The 23,214-nt window shown below is 40.5% G+C and overlaps 1 protein-coding gene across 3 annotated transcripts in view; it reads right to left on the bottom strand.

Annotated features, from left to right (window-relative positions):
- The window catches only part of LOC122809198 (alpha-tectorin-like), a 919,437-nt gene that overhangs the window by 584,365 nt on the left and 311,858 nt on the right, over nucleotides 1–23,214 (bottom strand). For all 3 annotated transcript variants that reach the window (XM_044080503.1, XM_044080505.1, XM_044080506.1), the window contains one exon: nucleotides 5,137–5,707. In XM_044080503.1, the coding sequence (XP_043936438.1) occupies nucleotides 5,137–5,707 (571 nt within the window). The remainder of the gene's footprint in view (nucleotides 1–5,136; nucleotides 5,708–23,214) is intronic.

Below are 23,214 nucleotides of genomic sequence, written 5' to 3'. Positions count from 1 at the left end.
CAGGGCGTAAGTAATATGTCCTATGCAGACCACCTCAAGGCCCTATCCCTGTATTCTGTCTCCTACAGGTTTTTGAGGGGAGATCTATGCCTGGCATACAGGGCATTGTCAGACCCCTCTCTGATGAACCTCCTGCATATCCACAAAACAAACAGCACCAGAATTACCTATTCTAAAGACTTAAACCTTTCCTGGGATATAAATAGCACCTGCTGGAGAGATAGGTATGTATCCCAGAGACTACCCCATCTATGGAACAGGCTCCCCATCCATGTGAAGCAGAGTTCCTCCCTAACCCAATAAAAGTGCAACTTGGACAATTGGATGGGAAACCAGAAATTCATCCCTGGTTTGGCACCTATTTCTCCAATAGACAAAGGTAACCTCTAAATGGCTCAACTCCCAGGCCCATGCTTACACTTATCAAGGGTATCAGAACTTGTCAGAGATTTGGGATGCATGGCCAGGCTTAAAAAGGCCCTTGTGGTCATTAGCCTAGAAAACACCTATGAACCTATGAAACACAACTATCAGGTCCTCTGGAATGACTATTTAACCATAGCATCCAAACAAATGTCATGCCTCACTAATGGAGAATAGCAATTTTCATCCCTCTACACAAAGGTGGGCCATTTACAACCAAGGAAACTACATAGTCAGAAGTCTCATTAGTCTCCTATGCAAAGCCATGGAAAGAACTATCATGGAAATTATTGATAATGACAAAGGAAACTTCCAGAGACTATAACCAATCTGGTTTGGTTTCAACAAGGGTAGGTCATGCCTACTCAACCAAGTGGACTTCTTTGCGAAGGTCAACAAAGCACTGGATGAGGACAAAAATAGTTCAGACTGTCTGCCCTGACCTTGCCAAGGTATTTGACATGGTAACCATTTGAAATGCCAGGACCCACTAGAAGGAGTTCTGAAATATGGAGAGTAAATACCTGAAAGAACAGACTACATAAACCAAGTCCAAGATGCCATTTTTTCGAATATTCCCATTTTCCAAGTTATGGTGATCTCAGGCTTGGTATACATAAGACTGGGGCATGTGCAGATTTTATCCCTCACATGCAGTTGGTGCAGGGGGGCTCCCCACCACACAAAAAGAAGTTTAAAGGAGAAGAACAATTTTCGAGATTCACTTTTTTTTTTTCAGTGTATCAGCTTATCGGGACTTAGTCTTTCAAGTGCCAATATTTCTATTTGACACAATGCTCCATTCAGACATTGTTGACAAACTCATGAGTTTAGATATAAACCATTCTGCTAACGAATGGATAGACAGCTGGCTCAGAGACTGGTCCCAGAAAGTTAGAACTGAGGATTTCACCTCTGCAAAGAGGCAGGTTGCAAGTGAAGTCCCTCAGAGGTCAGTCCTGGGGCTGCTCCTTTTTGCCATCCATTTCTCTGAAGTCAAGACTGATGTCAAGGATCTCTGGCTGACTAAATTTGAGGAAGTTTGCAAATTTTGAGCAGTCATAGAATCCACTACTGAAACTAATGTTCTCCAAGAAAGGCTGACACAGATAACCAACTGGTGGAGAGTTATGAACTAAAACTAAATGATAAGAAATGCATAATAGCAATCCCTTTGTAAATCTCCTACCCTGGTTAACTATTCTATTGTCAACACATCACTAAGAGTAAACCAGTAGTTAAGGACTTAGAGATTCATGCAGATAGTAATCTATGCCTTTGACCATCACATCTTTTGTAGTGAAGAAATTATTCAGTGTTGTACAACTTAAACAAAGGTATGGCATTTAGGTCCAAAGAAGTAATTGTTCCATTGTAGTCAGCATTCACCAGATGTATGACTACAATGACCCCTCTGGTATGTACCTAGTTAGGTACACCCAGCAACTGGACCATTCACAGAGGTTCCTCACTAAAAGGGTACAAGGCATAAATAACTCGTCCTGTGTAGACCATCTCAAAGCCCTATCCCTGTAATCTGTCTCTGGCAAGCTTTTGATAGGAGATCTGTGCATAACATCTTTAGACCCCTCCCGGATGGACCTCTTGCATATCTACAAAGCAAACAGCACCAGAATTACCAATTCTAAAGACTTAAAACCTTTCCTGTTATATAAATAGGACTGTTGGGGAGACAGGTATATATCCCAGAGATCACTCCTTCTCTGGAACAAGCTCCCCATCATTGTGAAGCAGAATTCTTCTCTAAGGCAATTCAACTGCATGGGGAACTGGAACTACTACACCCTGATTTAGCACTATGTTTGTAATGGGCAGAGACAACCTGTAAATAGTTCATCTCCCAGGCCACTGCATGCAAACATTTCATCTCTCAAGCACCTACTTACACTACAAAGTGTACCAAAACTTGTCCGAGATTTGGAATACATGCTAGGACTTAAAAAAGACTCCCATAGTTGTTAGCCTATGACAAACCTATGCTCCTATGTGATATAAATGAACTTCAGCAAGAGAGAGTATACAAACACCTGGGAATAGAAGAAGGACCAGCAATAAAGCATGAGCAGATGACAGCAAAGGAATGATTCAGAAGAATAAAGCTTATTAATATTGAAACCTGCATTGGCATCTAGGAAGCATTCAAGCTATAAATGAGCTTGTGGAATTTCCACCTTATTTGTGTTGGTGCGACTGTAGAGTTGGTATATATATATATAAGTATGAGGATGTGAGGGATTTGCCCCCCACACCAGGGTGTGCAGGGGGCTTACCCCTGCAAAAACACTTAAAAAAGAAATTTTCAGCAAGATATTTCAACAAATGCAGTTTGAAGATGCAGATCCTTGGTGCATTCACTTTCGTCTACTCATCGTGTAAGCATTACAATAGTAGTAACTTACATCTTTTTTGTGGTTGACTGATTGGAAAAAACACTGGATACATTGGATAAGAAAACAACAAAACTGATTATGGCTATTCAATAATATGTAAATACAGTGAATGGTAAGTGTATTTTCCTTAACCTAAAGGCGATATAAACCTTCTAGAGATTTATTATATGTATTTGATGACACCATAAGATTCAAATATAATGAAAGTTTTAAACCATGAAGAAAACAAGTCTAAAGTAACATCTTTGCTCATATTAGAAGAATAATTTGAGAAAGAAGAAGGAGTAGGACTCTAAACAAGAAGTAGAGAAAACTGAGAGGAAGACAAAAGAAAAGGAAAGAAAACGGGAAAGCCCACAATTATAGTGGAAAGTACAAGGAATTTTAAAAACAACCACATGCTGATCAAAATTTGGTGTATGAATGGTTAAGGAGAGGTGAATCTAAACAAAAAGATGGAAAGTTACTACGATGACAACTGAAGAAAGCATAGTATGCATATATTGGTTTACAAACTCTATAGAAAAAGTGGGAGATATAGAAACATGTAGGTTCCATACCACAGAACTAGAAGCATGTGCACATCTTGGGTGCTGTATATTCATGGTTCAAGATTTATATACTGAAAGGCATAACAATGTGGCAAGAATGTCATATTAGGGATTTTGTATAGACTGCAACATACAGGTTGATAAGAAATACTGGAAACATTGAACCACAAAAAGTTATTGAAAATGAAGAAGTTCTGATCATATAGGCTTATGCAGCACCAAAAATTAAGAAAACAGAAGCAAGAAAAGTAGTTGTGGTCGTCAAAGTAAAAGGGTCAAAAGTAATATCAGTGATTTAAATAGTTACAAGTAACATCACTTATTGAAATAGCTATACGTAGAGATTATTGCGTCCTGCGTACTGAGAGACATGATGTCATTATATACCAGGATATGCAAGCAGAAGTAAGAGCAATGTGGAATGAAGTCACCTAGAGAGTTAAAACAGGGTGGACAGTGGACAAAGTTTGAACTCTTCAGCTTAGACTGCCCAAGTTTCAGCTCACCAGTGCTCAAAGTTCCTTCTTAGAAATCACTGTCAGGGAGTTGTGCAGGAAGTGATTCCTTTTTTCATGGAATTTCCACCTTATTTGTGTTGGTGCGACTGTAGAGTTGGTATATATATAAGTATGAGGATGTGAGGGATTTGCCCCCCACACCAGGGTGTGCAGGGGGCTTACCCCTGCAAAAACACTTAAAAAAGAATTTTTCAGCAAGATATTTCAACAAATGCAGTTTGAGGATTCAGATCCTTGGTGCATTCACTTTCGTCCACTCATCGTGTAAGCATTGCAATAGTAGTAAGACCAACAGGGCTTAAAAAATAATTTTCAAACATACTTAAATATGCTACCAATACATGTAATTAATTCCATATGAACTGCAGGAGGCAATTTGTCTCCTTACTGAAATGTCGGCCCTTGAAATGGTAAGAAGTGTCAACAAGCTGAAAAAAACAAACAAACTGAAAACATAGGAGAAGGGCGAATCTCAAAAACTGCGGTTCTCCTTCAAATTTTTTTGCCCTGCACAAAAAAATGTGGAGAGCAAGTGTCCCACACCCCCTGAACTTATATATACCAACTCCAAGATCACCATACCTTGGAGAAAAGGGAATATTCTGAGAAATGGCATCTTGAACTTAGTATATGTACGTCTATTTTCTTAGCCATTCACTCTCCATATTGTAGTAATTGCTCTAGCGGGTCCTAACATTTCAAATGGTTACCAGGCAATTCTTTGTACAGTGTAAATGTCGAGAAGACAACTCTTGGCAACATAAAAAATTAAAGCTATACTAATTTTATGAATTTTAATCATGTCCTGATTCTGTATTATACAGTAAGCCACAGGATTTTTTTTTCCAACTCAACTATGCAAACTAAGAAACAATGAAGGGATGATTAAAATCCCAGTGTATGAATTGTCACACACTTGGCATATATTTATTTACACAAACATTCATATGTGGCACTAATTGTGCTTGGAATGTGTGCATATTACAAAAACTAATTATGATTTATGTAGTTATGCCTTAATGTGTAAGCTCATACGGACAGTCAAACAGCAGTTACAGGCATGCTGAGGTTTGGTCATGATGCAGATTTTATCCTTTACAAAACTTTTAAAATAACTAATCTTTGAAGTTATTTAGATAATTCGATTATTGAATTAAGAGATCAATAAATAACTAATCTCTGAAGTTATTTAGATAATTTGGTTATTGAATTAAGAGATCAATAAATGCTTACCGCAGAAGCTTGGTGATCGCCATAACTGTATTTGTGCTCCTTCAGACTGACAACGTGCAGAGTATGAAGTGAGAGCGTCGCATAAAGTTGTCATATCATTACCAATGCTACAAAGATCATAAGCGCAGCTCTCTATAAAATTATTAGGGGAAAGAACGCTGCTGCAGGCACTAAATGGTCCTTGAGGGTTACCCATTTTGCCACAGTAGTCATTTCTAGCATATATCGCTTGCTTTTCTGGTGTGCAGGTTGGACAGGTACCATTACAGTCATCTCTGCAAGATGCATCATTCTCCTGCACCTTCCAGCTTTTGGCAAATAGTTCTTCTGATTGTGATATCTTTCCAGTTGATGTCAGAAAATCATCAGACATGTCATTTGTCAGAGTTCCACATAGTCCACAGGTAGAATTGAAATAATTCAAAGGTACGGAGACAGAGATATGGTTATTTCCTTCATAGCTGGCAACCAATCCATAATCTGTAGTGATAGTGACTGAAAAACCACTTTTATAAACTTTGATTCTTCCATTCATTAGAGACAAAGGAAGTGAAGTTGTTATGTTGTTCACCTACCGTAGTAAAATAAGCACTAGTTAATAAATTTGGAAATGTATCATATTATTACAAGCAGTATATATATTATGAATTCAGCAAATGTGAGGTACATTATCTTTTCAATATTTATTAAACATCTTTTGGGTCCTCTCTTTCCCTGCTACATTTAGTTTCCTTTTAACCATCTCTTATCTCTCACAGAGCTGGAGGCTGGTAGGACACAAATAAGTCCAAGGAAAGGATTTTTTAACACAAGATATAATATAGTTGTACAGTAGAGGAATTGTCCTTAACTGGGACACAGTATGCAATGACAGCTTATGTGCATCAAATACATACAGCTGTATTACATGTACATGAGGGACCAGCTCAAAGATCTCTCCAGTCATCTGCTACAACTGAACAGTGTATTAATGGTTATGAAACCATATTTCAGTCTCCATCCAAGAGTACCAGACTATAGCAGGAACCCACGTGCATCCCCTTAAAGATGGTGAATTGGCTCCCTGGTCACTCAGTCCTCCCTTCCCCAGTTGACCCTTTGGCTCTAGTGGGCATTAGTAGAGTTGTATGATCTTCCTCTGTGCTGTTGGGGGTTGTGGTAGTGTACTCCCTGTGCTAAGGTTAATTATCTAATATCAGATGCTTTCAGGAAAGCTGTGCTAATACTCTTAGACAAATGACAATAAATAAAGGACTGATATGTTTTGTAGGATTCACTACTGCATATTAGTGAAACCAGTTTTGAAAATTAAAATTAATATTATAATTTGTTTTTTAACCAGATAACAGAATAGACTTTATTTTCTTGTGAAAACTGAGTTTGTATAGGAGGGCACTACAGACTCCAACCAAGATGAGTTGTTTAGCTAGGCTCTCTGGACAAAGGGTTAAGAAAAATGTAATTAATTAACCCATTTCATTGGGTTAGGGATGTTGAGATGAATCCTCAGGATGGAGGCCAAAGAATGAAGGGAGTGAAATCTGGAAGAGTTTGAAACAGCTCCCGAGGAAGAACAACTTTATTAACTATTCCTAAAGTCTATGACACTCACTGATGATGTAGGCTTGTGAGGGAAACAGCACGCAATCAATAAAGAGAAGTAAATAGCTTCAGAAACAAATGATTCTGGAATTTTAAGAAGACAGAGCAGCTCTGATATCATAACCGCAGTGGTGCAGCAGTAGCGTTGTTGGCTCACAGCAAGAGGTTCTCCTGTTCGATTCTCGGCTGGAGTGCTTTCTGTGTGGAGTCTGCATGTCCTCCCTGCGGTCGAGTGGCATTTGAAACATATGCGTAGACGTGGGTGTGCCTTCGCTGAAGGTTGGGCATCGAGCTGGCACCTCGGCACCCGTAAAAAATCTACTGCCAATCATTAGTGGACTGGAGTTCCACTGTGGCGACCCCTAACCGGGAAAAGCCGAAAGAAGAAGAAGAGCAGCTCTGATATCAGAGGTGCAGGAACACAGACAAAAACAAACAGAAATAGAAACATTGCTATGGCAACATGAAAAGGGGATGACCTACAAAACAGACTCAGAAGAAACAACATAAGGATAATAGGAGTGTCAGAGCATGTTCTGGATACAGAGCTGGAAAGAATGCAGTTATAATTGTCAGAAACAAGATGCCATATACCCAGATTACAAGAATTGATAAAATAAAGAATGCATAGTTAGTAGAATGTGATGTGCAAAAGAGGAACAAACAAGACATTCGTTAGCGTGTCTAAACATGTATAAACTTAAAGATAAAATTATGAGATAAGTTAGAGCACTTAATCTGATACCCTTTAATGGTATGTTTGTAAAACTGGTGGGAGGTTATTCCAAATGACTACATAAACTAAGAATGGCTGACATGTTGGGGCCACAGAAAGCCAGTGAATTCCTGCATGGATTAACTGTCCTGCTAGGTTAAAAGAATTATGGAAGATCAACAGAGACAGTTTCCACACAGAGGGAGAAACACAAGCTTTTGTTATGGAGATTGTGCACAATGGAAGCAACAGACACAAAGAAATAAATTCATATACCCCACCAGAAATGGGCAGTCAGACAAATATGTGAAGGGCCAGAGAGGAGGTAGAATTACAATGGTCACATATAACATCTGATATAGATGCACATGTGGAAAAAGAACTAAAGAGGACATAAGCAAAGATACACAGAGTGACGTCAACAAGATAAATGAGGCAAACAAGATCTTCAGCGTAGAAGACAACAAAAATGGAAGAAAGAAAACGGAAAACATAGGATGTATGAAGGAAGCATACCTCTCATCTGTCCAGATTTTAACAAAATGTCAGCATTTTTGCCTCATATTTTTAGACAGTTCCTCATAAAACTTGTCGTTTGTTGGCAAATCGCTGAAGATTGATGTTACATGATTTTTGGCTTTTTCCAGATTTCATGTACTAAGAGGTTAAGAGATAAATAGGGGAGCACACAAGGAAGGCACAGAAAGAAGAACAAGAAGCTGGTCAAATCAGAAAACTAACAGAATAGGAGAGCAGAAATATGGACAGAATACAAGTAACAGAAGAAGAATATCCTGTCAAAGAGGAGACACTGTACCTGAAGCTTCAGAGGAGTCAGATGCCCAGTGCTGGACCTTGAAGGTTCTGAGTAGGATTGACAAGCTAGATTAATCAAAGGAAGAGGAAGAAAATCAAAATGGAACAGCAGCAAGAAAATGGACCAGAGGAGGAGGAGGCCAAGAGAATGGAAGCCATCAAAAACTGGACAGCCTGGTCAAACAGGAAGAGATGAGAGAACACATGAGAAGAAATTGAGTGGATGTACTCAGTAAACTGCATCATCTGCAGGTATTGGGTCATGACTGCATGTCAAAAGAAGTGAGAGACTAAAGTCATGGAAGTGACAGGACAAAAGAGGGTAAATGAGACTGAAAATATCTAATGGGATCTGTGCACAAGGGGCTCTATTCGAAACTAAGAATTTTTTTAATGCACTGTGCACTAGAAGCAACAAAATTGTATGGGGTAAAGGGAGGGGCTACAAACAGGCATATAGCTGTTACGTAGTCTTTCCTTTTTATACCATATTTACAATTGTTTGCATTTTCATATAAAAGTATACTTTCTTCTTGAAGCAGTGGGGAAAGTGACACAAAAGATGGATCAAATGTAAAGAAAACAAGTAGAGGCCATGGGAAATGGGACAGATAAATAACAGCATGGAACAGATAGGAGATTATCACAGAGAAGTCAAAGCAAGAAGGACAGGGCCAAAACAGAACTGGGAAAAAAGAACAACGTGAATGACTCAAGTCCAGAGGTGCTCAAACCACAGGCTAGAGGGTGACAAACTCAACTCTACTGAGTGGATGCAGAGACCGAGCATACACAAAGGCCAAAGAACAGACAGTCTAGCTCAGAAGAGAAACTCAGAAGAGGAAAGCTGTTCAAAGGGAGTGATGAGTGCATCAAACAGCACTAAGATCATAGCACAATCTAACATCTAGCCTTCACCCTAGACACCACTCAGGTGACCCCTGTAAAACCAAGACCTTAATCATAATAGCCCAACCCTTATACAGGTCCTGACAATATGGATTTGCAATTTCCTAATCTCTTTTTTGCCAGCTTGGTGGATATGGGCATCATGAGAGAATGTAGCAATTGTCTCATGTACTCAGGCAAACTTTGAATCCTTAAAGAAATTAAAACAGTATGTGACAGATGTACATACATCACTTTCTTGCAGGCAAAAGTCTCTCTTACAAACAAGGTTGTCAAAAATATATGCACGACATCCTTCACACATACCTCTCATCACATACATAAACTTTCTTATGCTAAGGCACTAGAAAGAAGCCTCTCCAAACCTTAAAGATTTCCTAAGCCATCAAACTGCAGACCTAGACTCAGCAATCACCAAAGCACACATCAAAAGCAACACCTAACATTACCTATAAGCCTACACCCAATGATTCCCCAAGAACAAAACCCATAAAGCAGGTCTTGTCATGGGGGAGTCTATTGTATAACACACACATTCTTCACACAATGATGGACAAAGAGAAGATAACATTTAGTTGCCTATTTGAAGCTAGAGTCTGCAATATCATGCATGCACTCAAGTCACTGTACCATAGGTTGCAATATGATTCTATGAAAGGTCATGCGGGTCTATATGACCTGAGGTATACCTCACTGGACTATATGAAAATAGACATTATGGATCTTTCTAAATATGTGGCACAGACACATACATGCCTTGGACTGAACAGTATTCTACATTCACCAAAGATGATGCCACAGTATGAACAGAAAATGATTGATTTTAATAATTGCCTTAGCTTCTAGTGTCACTCCAGGGGAATCTAATATCTATCAGTATGGGAGGACATGGTTTACAGGCCACTTTGCTTGCCTAGGATAGTCTGCAAATATCCACCTCGTAGTTGTGGATATTAGCTAAAACTTTATCCATTAACTTAGAGCCCTTTTAGACAATGTAACAATGACAAAACAGCCACATAGCAAATAAAAAAAAAAAACTGAAATCAACCTTAAGGTATAACTGCTCATTGTTAGGAGCCTAAACAGAAAACATTATGCCCTACAAGCTCTCCTCCCTAAGGAGAATGTAGACATATGTGCTGTTACTGAGATTTGGTTTGAAGCCACAGAAAGTACTCTGGCAGTGAAAGGCTACAGCACCTTCTACAGACAGGGGCTAAAGGTGGATGTGTCTTTATTGATGTTAGAAGCAAATATAACTCTATGTTTGTTAAACAGGATGATGCCCTCATGTTCATCCATGTCTAAGGTGCCTTACCATGTCCTGGCGAGTTACAAGTCACCCTCAATGACCCAGGAAGCTCACAACTCTTACCTAGATCTCCTAGAAGGGCTCACCGTCCAAGCAAATCCTCTCTTCATGGGAGACTTTAACAACTCCTCTATGGACTGGGAAACATGCACTGCCTCTAACTCACAGGTGCAATGTTTCCTGGACTTTAACAACACAAACACCCTGGGAAAAGTGCACAGAAGATAAAACATATTGGACCTAGTGCTCACTAATATGGGAGAGTGTTGTACCCCCCCCATGCCACATCCTCATTGACGTTGGACCACATAACTGTCTCCTTTGAAATAAAAATCAACCTAGAAAACCCAACTAAACCTGTAATAGTTTGGAACTATTCTAAAGCAAACTACATCCTATAAAGTGATAATTTGTCAAAATGTATGTCTCCCACAAACCCAGAGAACACAACTCCATATGCAGAATTATTTACAGAAACCCTGTACACACAAGTAAATGGCTGCATTGAGGCTACTGTACCTAACAGAAGTAAACTCAGATCTTACACAAAAACAGTCTACACTAATGAAATACTTACCTTAACAGGGTAAACAGCAAAAGGAAAAAAGCCATGGCCAAAATCATAAACAGCAACTCTCAAAGAGACAACAGCTCTGTATTTCAAATAAACAAGTAACTAGAATGTCTAATAAAGTCCAACAAGGGTAATTGTGAGGTTAGGATAGCCTCCAAGGCTAAGGGCAATCACAAGTCCTTCTACAGCTATGTCAGGAAATTTTAAAGGTAATACACAGCACTGTGCAGAACTGGTGATAAATGGTGCAGCCTTCAATGACCTGGGGGCCATAGCAAATCTGCCTCTGATAAATTTAACTCTAACTTCATCCCCTACCCCACTACTACAACCCCTGTGAAATCCCTTCTACCATATCACCCAAACTATCAACAGGGAGCAGTTCCTAGAGGTGAATGCTAAGGCCAATAATACTGCTTCAGTGGGCCCCAACAATATCCCTCCTTGCCTCCTAAATAGCACAAAACATGACCAAGCAGAACCACCTGAGGCACTCTTCAACTACAGCCATAAAACAGGTAGCATGCCATATTTATTTATTATTTATTTTATATTTGTTAACTGGGTTAGTCCAACTGAGTTTGCAACAAACTCATTTTCAGTGGAGACCGGAGGGGAAAACCCCAGCAAACATAAGTAAAAATTAAGTGACAATATACAAATATTAAATAATCACAATACAAAATAATTGTAAAAAAGAAAATGTTATTAACTATTTGCATTGCATTGATAGTAAGCAACCCATTTTCAGTGGAGACCCAAGGGGAAAGAGCTCAGCAAACATAAACAAAGATAAACAAACATACAGGACAAAAACTATTAAAAACAACACTGCAACTATGAAATTAATGATAACGAGAAAAAACAAAGAAAAAATTATGAACATTAAGGGTTGCACTGATAGCAGTAGACTAAAATTTACTACACATTAGAGTAAAAACAAAAAGATAATCATTCTTCAAAAGAAGGACAATGTATAGACATTGATAGGAAGTAGGGGGGAGATAGTGTGGAGAATGAGAGGGGGCTATAGTAGGGCTATAGTAGTAGAGCTGAGGGCTTAGGAGATTAGTTTAAGCAGAAGTTACTAACAAAGAAAGAAAGTTAGGAGGTGCAACAGGTTATACAGTGGGAGAGACTAAGACTACATTGGGTGTACTATTAACTGACCCCAGGAACTTCAGACCCATCATTCTGACAAATCTAATATGTAAAGCCATGGAATGAACTATTATGGAAATGATCAATAAGGACATTGGTAACTTAGAGACACTAGACCCATCCCAGTTTGCCTTTCTTAAGGGAAGATCTTGCCTACTTAACCTGGTAGATGTCTTTGAGAAGCTCACTATGGCTATAGATGAGGAGAAAGTGGTGTATACTGTCTTCTTCCACTTGGCCAAGGCTTTAGATACAATACCCCACTCAGGTATTGTTGACAAACAATGAGAACTAGGCATAAATCCCTGCATAACCCACTGGATTGCCAGCTGGCATATAGGACCCAAGAAGTCAGCATTGGTGAGACCACTTCCACCAAGAGACTAGTCACCAGCAGAGTTCCCCAGAGTTCCATATTGTTTGGCATCTACTTCTCAGAAGTTAAGGCTAATATCAAAGGCCTCTGGTTCACCAAGTTCACAAATGATTGTAAATTGGGAGCTATCATAGATCCCCCATGACATCAGTGCAAGAGGGTCTACTACAAACAAATAACTGGCACAAAAGTCATGGATTAAAAGTCAGTGCAAACAAGTGCATTATATTCTCCTTTTGGGAACTCATCCACCCAAGCTAATTACTGCATTGATAAAACAACCCTAAGAGTTCACCCAATAGTTATGGATCTGGGACATATGTAGACAATAATCTGATGTTCAACCAACATGTAACTAGCATAATAAGCAATCATTCTATGTCACCCAACACATAAGCTAGGGGACTCCATCCAGGTCCAAGGAAGATATAGTACCAGTCTACTCAGCCCTTATCAGACTCATCGTTGAGTACTGTGATCCCTTTGGCAAGTACCTAACCAGGCACATGCAACAACTGGAATGTCCTCAAAGGTTCCTCATCAGGAGAATCCAGGATATAAATATCCCATCATACACAGATCACTTTAAGATCCTATCTCTGTACTCACTCTCCTACAGGTTACTGAGAGGTGAACTATGCCTTGCACATAAGACATTCTCAGACCCTCTTCTAATGGATCTCTTGCACATCCACAAGACAAATAACACCAGAAATACTAGATCCAAAGACCTGAACATTACCTCTGATGTAAATAGAACATGCCAGAGGGACTGCTATGTGCCCAAAGGATCACTGTGGGATGAAGTAAGCCCCCATCTACATGAAGCAGAGTTCATCCCTAAACCTGTTCAAAAGAAACCTTGATCTTCGGATGGAAAATTGCAAAATCACCCTGAGTCTGACCCTCACATGTTTGATGGACAGAGCTCAACATTAAGCAAATTAATACCCAACTAACATCCCCCCACCTACATAACCCTTAGCAGCCTCTCTATTAACATACAGTACATCACCATATAAGCATCCAAGGAACTCATGGACAAAATTGGGTTTAATTTGCAGGGCTAAGCTTGTAAAAATCCTGGTAGTCATTAGCCTAGTATAAACCTATGAACATATATGGGGGGAAGAGAGGTACAAACCAATTAGCACAGTAAGAATTGAGCATAGATTAAAAGTGGTAACCTGCAACATAGGAACGGCTTTGCACCCGATCAAAAGAAAAAAGTAAACAGCAAAATAAGTAGGCTGTAAGGGGATATGGAACTACTCTAAGAAATCAAGCAAAATGTAAGGGAGGGAAGATCACTAGCCCACAGTACTCCAAGGGAGAAATAGAAAATAAAGCAGGGGATGTCAAAAGAGGAGTAATCATCCTTTTTCTAACAGATTACATGTAGTGACTGAAAGGGTACAGAAAAGTGTGTGTGTGGGGAGGGGGAACAGATCATTTGGCAATGAAGAATAAATGGAAAGAGATGACAACAGAAACCCATATGCCCCAAAGAGGGATATAGATGACCTTTACAGAAGGATCTTTGAAGAATGGAATCAGATGAAACAGAACGAAGAGAAAATCATTGGAGGAGACGTCAGTGTCATATCACATCCCAAGAAAAACAGCCTATTTGGCAAAATAGAGTACAGTATGAACCTAAAACCATACATAGAAAGGAACATGAAAAAAGACAGTGGAAGGATATAGAGAGGGAATGATATTTTGCAAAGTGGGAGTGCACATTTACCTGAAATTGCTTGATTCAGTCCAGTAGACTGGACTAGATACTAGAGGGAAAAAACTGTAAAATTGGTTGCGGAGATAGAAATACAGTCCAGATGCTTATAGGACCATGCAATAGTAGCGATAATAATAAGGGCGGAGAGGGTACAAGGGGTGCTCGTAATGAAGACCAGTGAGGTACAAGTGAAAAATAAGGAAAAAGGAAAAATTAGAAAATCTGATAGCAGAGACAGTGGAGCAAAACACTATAGGCAAGACAAAATTTTAGAAGCACTGGTGGGAATGTATGATATTCGGTCAATACCCCCACCAAACTGCCAACAATAATGTGATGTCCCTTACTATCCTGGGTCATTAACTAAGGAGCTTCAATCCTCACTACCGACTCCAATAGGAGACTGTCACTTAAAAAGGGGTAGTATTTCACAATTTCCCCTAAGACAACAACAGGAACACACTCTATAACCTGGGACTGGACTGCATACTTCGGGCCACCCAAAATATAACTCCTTATTGCACACTTCAGAGCATTGTGTCCTGGTTTAAGACCTCTGATACATCCACACTTAAATAAATTAAATCTCATATATCCAAACACTTCTGAGAAAGCCTGACACATATTTCCAGCTGTGTCCCTCCCCCAAATTAATACGGTAACACGCTGCCACCAATCAGAGAGAGTCTGCATGCCCTTTTAAAGGAGTGTCTAATTACTAAAATTAGATATTAAAACAATAGTAACAAATGACCAAAAGCAGCTAGGCTTTTGGAGTGGCCCTGGAAGTTATCAAAGCAGCTATAAGCACTCTCAAATCACTAAAGAAAACACTGATTGACCAGACACAAAGTAAGCTAATAAAAATATTGTGAGCAAAATGATTTTAAGTATAAAATAGCAATTTACAATAAGCAAACAGAACTCAATCACCGGGAAAATGAAATCAGTACTGAGGGATAGAAATCCAACATTTAGAAAAACTCTAACTGAATAGTTGTGATTTTCCTGTCTAACTAAAGAACACTGTCCCTGATCTAAACTAAATTATTACAACAGAACAAAGGCAGGCTTACAGTTCATGGTGAGTCCTTCTCGGCATCCACTGCACAGTACAACTGTGAACAACTGCAACTGACAACTGACAACTGTAACTGTCAACAATTGTCCTTAACTGTCTTCAGCAGGCTCTTTCATAGACTAGCTGAACTGTCACAACTGTTCCAGTTCTAATTTTCATTTCATATTTTGAAAAGTCAACCAACAGCTGTTTACTAAAGTTCCTTCCTGTCTTTCAGCCTCTGACAGTAACATATAGCAACTATCAACATTCCAATGACATCATCTGCAGATCAGCTGATTCTATGACAGTCTGCAGTTCGAATCTTTTTCACAAATATGCACATTTAGAAATGTAAAGGAACACTGTTCAGGTCTTTAAAACATTCTTTACAGATTACAAATCAACATGCAAGAACTTATTTACAATATCATAGCTAGTTATGCTGGCATATATATTACATGGATTAATCTGAAACTATGCACAAAAACTCAGCCAAATATGCTAGCACAGATGACAGTGCCTAATTTCTTCACATCCCCCCCCCCATGACTCAAGCATGGTTTTCAAGTGACCCTTGAAAAATGACACTTGAGAAAAATGGGTCAGTCTGGGAATATTAACCCACTCCTCTCTTGGGCAATCCATTTGCATTGGCATTATTAACCCCACTGTGGTGGTCTTCTCCTTCTGAGGAAACTTGGCTGAGCACAGCCCCCCAACAATTTGAAGCATCGACTTGTACAACAAATTCTTTACTATGATCTGGGCTGGCTAAAATAGGGAGTCCTCTCAGAATCTCTTTAAGTTTTTGGAATGTCTGTTCATAGTCTGTGGTCCACACTACCTTATCTGGTTTATTTTTCCTATTTAGGTTTGTAAGGTGTGCAGCTACTGCACCAGAACTGGGTACAAATTTTCTACAGTACCCCGTTGTCCCTAGAAATGTTCTCACTTGCTTTTTAGCAACAGCAACTGGCCACATTTGAATAGATTCTACTTTGACAGGTTCTGATCTAATCTTACCACTCCCCACTATGTGTCCTAAGTAAGTAAACTCTGCCTTACTCACCTAACACTTACTGGGTTTAATTGTTAATCCTTCGCATTTAAACTGGTTTGCAAGTAGCAGTAGCATAGTTTTTAATGTAGAGTTAAACGTCTACACAAGACCATTAGTCTGGAGATGGTAGGGGTTGGTCTTCAAATGTAAAAACCCACAATGCTTCCACAAACAAGTTAAAAGGTCTGACATGAAGTTGGGACCTGGGTCAGTCAGTATCTCCCTTGGAAGATCTCCCCTGCTGAAATTTTCTAGCAAAGCATTTGCCACCTTTTCTACATCCATATCACATGCAAAAGGAATATTAGGTATTATAGCTAGAAGTGGCAGATGGTAGGCTAGACTCTACCAACTGCTGTACTACCTCACCTTCCAGCCCTCCCTTAGGAGTCCACCTTTTATACAGCAACCCTTCCTCCTCTGCCTCAATATCACCTGCAAAAGGAGTAGTAGGGACTATAGCTAGAGCTGGCAGACAGTAGGCTCTAGGCTCTACCAACTGCTTTACTACCTCACCTTCCAGCCCTCCCTTAGGAGTTCACTATTTATACAACAAACCTTTGTTCCCATATAAAAACTCCACTCTTTCTTAAGCCTTATGTGCTTCCATAGCCATCTCCCTCAAGCTTTGTAATGTAGAATCCATAATTTGAGCCTGTCTAAATTCTACGTTTATGCCTCTCCCAAGCTCCCCTTCCAGAAGAAGCCTAGTAACTTCCAACAGCTGTGCCTCACTGTCAATCTGGGTACTATCACTCCCCTCTGTTCTTGCAGTTACTGTGTCCAACGGAACATCAGTACCTACCAGCAGCTGTGGCACACTTTCAGACTTAGTGCTGCAGGATAGTTCCTTCTCTGAGACAGCCACCACACCAGTCACAGCTTCAGTGACTTATGAGATTTGTCTGGGTCTCCCTCAGGCTACCAGACCTATATGCCTGTCTCCAATCTTGACTGCATGTTGCTGCATGCACACAAGGCACTGCATCATCAAAGTCATTCCCTATCAGGACATCTGCAAAAATATCCTCAAATACAAGCTCCACTTCAACAGGAAACCTAATAAGTTCCAACAGTTGCACCTCACTGTCAATCTGGGTACTATCACTCACCTCCATCCTTGCAATCACCATGTCTAAGGGAACATCAATACCTACCAGCAGCTATGGCTCACTTTCAGACTTACTGCTACAGGATAGCTCCTTCTCTGAAACAGCCACTGCACCGGTCCCAGCTTCAGGAAAGAGATCTGTCTGGGTCTCCCCCAGGCTACTGGACCTACATGCCTGTCTCCAAGCTTGACTGCATGTCACTAAATGTACACAAGGTACTGCAACATCAAATTCATTCCCTATCAGGACATCTTCAGGAATACCTTCAAACGCACCTACCTGCTTGCTTCCTCTTCCACCCTGCCAGTCAAGATGAATGCCAGTCAAAGGTATTTGCAATGGGGTCCCTCCCAGAGCTCTGACTGAAGTGGACTGTCCAAGCAAGTGTTGCTCTTCTCTAACCACTGCAGGCTGCACAACAGTTATATCAGAAGCTATGTCTCTCTTAGCAGTAACCTGTTTGCCATCTACTAAGATAGGATATAAATTTTGGTGATAGCTTGGCACCCCTGTGTTTCCAAACAACTTACCATTGGCAGTTTGTCATCCCCACATGCTGGCTCCCTTACCTTTTGTTTCTCACCTTGCCTGGATGAACATTTGACTGCTATGTGGCCCCTCTGGTTACATTTGAAACATCTAATCCCTAACTGTGCACTTGGACTAGTAGTTTCCGCTGTTCCTGGTGTACTCTGTTGGAGTGGTTTAGACTGCTTCCCAAGCATTCCCTTATGTCTAGGTACAGCACTGGGTATCCATTTCTTACGCATTAGTACTTGCTTGCTAAGCAGAGATCCCTTTTCCCCCAACTCCTCCTCAGAATTACAATCTCTGTCTGCTAACCAGATTCCCATAGCATTAGGTAAAGTACAGAGGGCTTATACTTCTCACCAAAAGGTCTGCTAGTCCCTCAAAAGCAGTGACCTGACACACACTCACCCATCTGTGAAAATAAGTACTTAAATCAGCAATATAATCACATACACTTTCACCTGCCTTGTGTCTATGTTCATGAAACTTTTTTCTATAAGCTTCAGGTGCTAGTTTAAGCAATCAAGAAGACAGTTTTTAACTTTAACATAATTCAAGCAATCTACATCAGACAATTTTGACATGGCCTGAACAGCTTTACCATGAAGTAAGGAAGTCAGGAGCTGAACCCAGAGCTCATGATCAACATCATACTGTCTACATACCCTCTCAAATATATGAATAGAATTATCAAAGTCACTCCCATCCCTGTATTGAAGAAAACTTTTACTGACATTTACAGCTTTTGGGGTCCGGTATTCCCTTCCCCATTACCTCCATGACCCTCTCAAAGGGAAAAAAACTCCACTCCATGCAGATGCTGTCTCTCATTTTTTTTCTGCTTCTAAATGTTTTGCCTCCCATTTATATTGATGCTGTTTTTCTTCAGCCTTCACTTCATGCCTACACTGTCTCTCATTTTCCTCAGCTTCTAAACGTTTAGCCCCAAGTTCATATTGACACTGTTTCTCCTCAGTCTCCATAGGTTCATAGGTTCATAGGTTTATACTAGGCTATCTGCCCTAAGGCATTTATAAGCTTAAGCCTTGTTGTGGCTTACCTTAACCTCTTATATGAAAAAAAAATGTGCCACTGTTTTTGCCTCTGCCTCTGTGCCACAGGAGATGAGAGATGATTCCCGATTTAAATCCCAACTCTCTCCATCTCAGTCAGGAACAGAGATCTCTCTTGTCATGAGCCCTTTCTGCCTCTTACCTTTATTTCACCGATTACATTACACAGCATCTCTCTCCTGAGTGATAAATCTATCCCTCCATATTTATATATTTAAGGTTAGGTTTAAGTCGCTGTTTCATTGTTTTTGTGGTTTTGTGGTTGATCTTTTGATTTTGAGGGTTTGATTAAGCCCCTGCTTTTGGTGAGAACTTTTTCTCTCCTCTCCCTGCAGCTGTCGTCGAGATTACATCCCATCCCGGGGGGGCATTGTACTCATTGGGTCTGATAAGGAAGAGTACAGGGGAACAACACCTCACCAGATCTGGATGTGAATCTTTCATGATCAGATCAGGTGGGCAATGTAGAAGGCCTTCTAAACACTTTTGTCAGTGTCAAAAGAGAAAGGCCACTGTCAACCTGTCCCCAGGTCCCTCCGGATATATCTCTGTCTTTAGTGATTGCCACCCATGGTAGCTTGGGGGGTTACCTTGTTTTTCCTTTTCCCGAATCTATACATTTTTTGCGCTTTTAACTTCACTTCAGGGGCTGGCTCTGCATCAGCTTCTCTGATCCCGAGAGTGTAACCCTGTGGGTTCTGTCCTGGGTTGCTTGCAACCCATCTTGTGACATATGGGTTTTACTATAAGCTGGTAAGTTTTTTCAGTGAATACCGTGAGTGGGGTATTGTGTCAGCTTCTTTGCAAGGTCAAGGTAGGCTGTATGGACTGCTTTTCTACTGATTCAATTTGTGACTATTTTCAAGAGAAGCTACACAAGTTCAAAGGCATGATCTTCCTTCTTGAAGAAGCAACTGGGGGTCGGGTCAATGTCTGCAAGTCCCTATATCTTTGTTTATGAGTATGAGCTCCATTATGATCCAGTGTCTTGGGACTGACTTTTGTTGTTTGGGGGGGCGGTATTACCAGGGTCCTGGGAGCCGCTTTTGTTGTGTGGAGGACCACAGTTGCCGCCGCCACCGGCATGCATGTATCCTGTGGTAAGAGATTAATTAAATTCAGCTGCCTAGGTTTAATTCCTCATTTAGCTTTACCATCCGTAGCATTGAGCCGGGACACCATCCTCGTCATTGTTTTTAGCTTTAGAAGGCTAGAGAGAGCTTCACCTCAAGATTTGTGGGGGGGAGGCTACGAGGCTACACTCGCTGGGATAGTTATCTCTCCTTTAGGGGAGGTTCGGTTGGTTCTGACTGAATGCTGGCAATGTCTGTTTGGCATGTGATTTTGTATCATTTGATTTTTATTGATTTTTGATATTCCTGAAGTGAGCACCCAGGTTCCTTTGTCCACCCTAAAAAAATGATTAAAAAGAAAATCCTTGGTTCCTTGAATTTGAAAATTTGGCAATTTTTTTTATTTAATGAGTGTTCGATTTTATTTAATAATTTTATTTTTTACCTTTTTGATGGATTTGTTCCTTTGTTGTGTTTGTTTCTTATTGTAAACAGTGTTTGTTTTCTGGGTTTGTTGACAAAGTTAATGGGAGGGGTTGGACTTGTGACTGGACGCTTGCCCTTTGGAGGTGTTCTGCTTGGTTCCATTGGGTCCGCCTGAAGGCATTTGTAGTGCTTGTGTGGGCTTTGGTTGTGGTTTCCTCTTTGTTGGGGGCCTGGGTTTAGGAGGTAGTCTTTGTACTGTGTCAGTTTTGTTTTAGAAGTTCTTGTTCTTCAGTGGTTTTGTTTTGGGTGGGGGCAAGGAGGGATGTGGATTTCCATATGTTATTTTCAGATCTCATCATTCCAATGAGAGATGTGACTTTTTGGTGGAGCATTTTTGTCCCCCATTTTTGTGACAATGAGATCTAGCATATTTTCTCCTCTCAAGGCGTGTTGAATAGCTATTCCATGGCATGTTTCCCATGAACTCTGGAGAGAATTGGGCACTGTTGTTTGGGCTAGAAGTAATGTTCCCAGTCTATATTCCAATGAAGTGAGGTTTGGAGATACATTGTGTCCTGTGGTGTGTTCAGGGAAGCCTGTGGAGTCCCATTGGCTGTGTGGAAGGCTGTAGATTTACCTGCTTGGGTTTGAGTTTAATACCTTGTTGGTGGGAACCAGGTTTCAGTTACAGCACAGACATCATGTTCTCCATACCTGAAAGGGCCCGAGTGCGTGCATTTTGAGATTTAGACTTCTGGCATTGAGCAGCATTCAATTTCTTTTCTTCCCATTTTTTTTCTTAGGGTGTGGTTTAGAATTTTTTTGCCTAAAAAAAAAAAAAATGGGGGGGGGGGGGCTTGGCCCAGCCAATATCCCAAGGGTCACAGGTGACAGGTGCAAGCCCTTCCCTTATGAGCGTGGCTTGTCAAGCATGTCATCCAACATCCCAGACACTGACACTCCCCTCCCCTTTGACTCAAACATTGTTGTTAAGCAAGCTGATCATCTTCTCTCTATTGTGTATCATTCTGTGGCATCAGTGGATACTGCTCAGGGAGGGTCATACGGGCTCTCACCTAATTGCCCCCAAGAGCTCCCCTCTGTCTCCCGCCCTCTTCATGCAGCGTCGTCTCAGGTCGTCACACCAGCTTGCATGGACACTGTGTTGGACAATGACTGTGTGTGTGTTTGTACTTGCTGTGGTGTGTTGTGTTACTGGTGGGTAGCTTATGTGTGACCCTGATGCCTCCCTTTCCCTGTCCTCCCCTGTTGAGTGGAGTGAGTGTGACGCCAGTGTGTCTGTACCTATGACAAGCATGTACTGTGTTGTGTTTGGTGTTGTGGGTGGCCTTGGGCTGGGCTGTGCTTGGTTTTTGTGGTTTGTGTTGTTTGTGGGGTGTCTTGGTAGCAGTTGTTTGGGTGTGTCAGTTGTTTGGGCCTCTGCTTTTCTGCTGTTTAGTTGTATTTTACACTCAGCCTGTGTTTTTGTGTGTTGTGTGTGTGTGTGGTGTTGTGGTGGTGTGGGTGGTTAGGTGGTGGTGTGTGTGTGGTGTTCCTAGTTGTGTTCTCCTGCCTTCCTGAGTGCTGAGAGGCAGTATCCTCAGAGAGCTCAGCCTCCAGTTTGGGAGTTGCAAGCATCTCTGTATAGTTGTTGTTGCATGGAGGAGAGAGGGGTTGGTTGTGTAGAGGCAGTTGCCTCAAGATTCTCAGATTCCCAGATTGCACCGAGAGACAACTGACAGAGATTGACAACTGACCTTTGGACATGCTAGAATATATGAAATAATAGTGAAAAGAAAACAAAAGATAATGTGAGTGTAGTGCTTATGCCTTTAGTGTTTACTTATATAATTGTTTTAGTAGATAGAGGTACCAGGTACTGTGAGTGGTAAACTGAAGAAAACGAAATACAAAAAAACAAAAACAAAAAATTCTTTCAAACAAAAGTGAAACAAGATAGCAAGTAGGAAAGCATGGCAGGTAAGCGAGATCCACAACTAGAAGTTAAGTTAGGGTCACAAGCTGACAAACAAAACAAGCAACAAAAAAACAAACCAACAAACACAAACAACAAACAAGGATCTGGATCTAGTAAGCAAGATATACCAATTTCAGTCTATACACAAAGTAAACAAACAGTCAAAATCAAAGGCACTATAAACTGTCCTGCCACCACAGTGCTTGCCACAAACCTTCCTAAATGTAAAACAACTGGTCTGAAGCCCAAGTGCTTAATCCAAAACTTGAATGATACAAGCTACACTTTAATCAAAGTTAATACCACAAGCAGTAATACAATATAAATGTCTGGATTAGAGAACAAGTTGTGATTACAAACAAAGCTAGATCAAAAAGCCAGATCCAGTCTATGCAACAGCAAACAAAACAAGCAAAACAAACGACCAACTTCAGTTCAGAACAGCACTATAAGCCTTAAAATAAGAAATTTGAGCCCTCAATCAGCAGTTCTCAAGCCTAGGTTTCCAGTCATTGAGCTTCCAGGTGCAGTCTCTCTGTTGATTCCAGTTCAAGAC

Source organism: Protopterus annectens, chromosome 8.part0 (genome assembly GCF_019279795.1).
Source record: "Protopterus annectens isolate FY-2018-M chromosome 8.part0, PAN1.0, whole genome shotgun sequence".
In the NCBI taxonomy this organism is placed as follows: Eukaryota; Metazoa; Chordata; order Ceratodontiformes; family Protopteridae; genus Protopterus; species Protopterus annectens.
The sequence above is the reverse complement of the archived record's forward strand: the minus strand, read 5'-3'. Positions and strand labels throughout refer to the sequence as shown.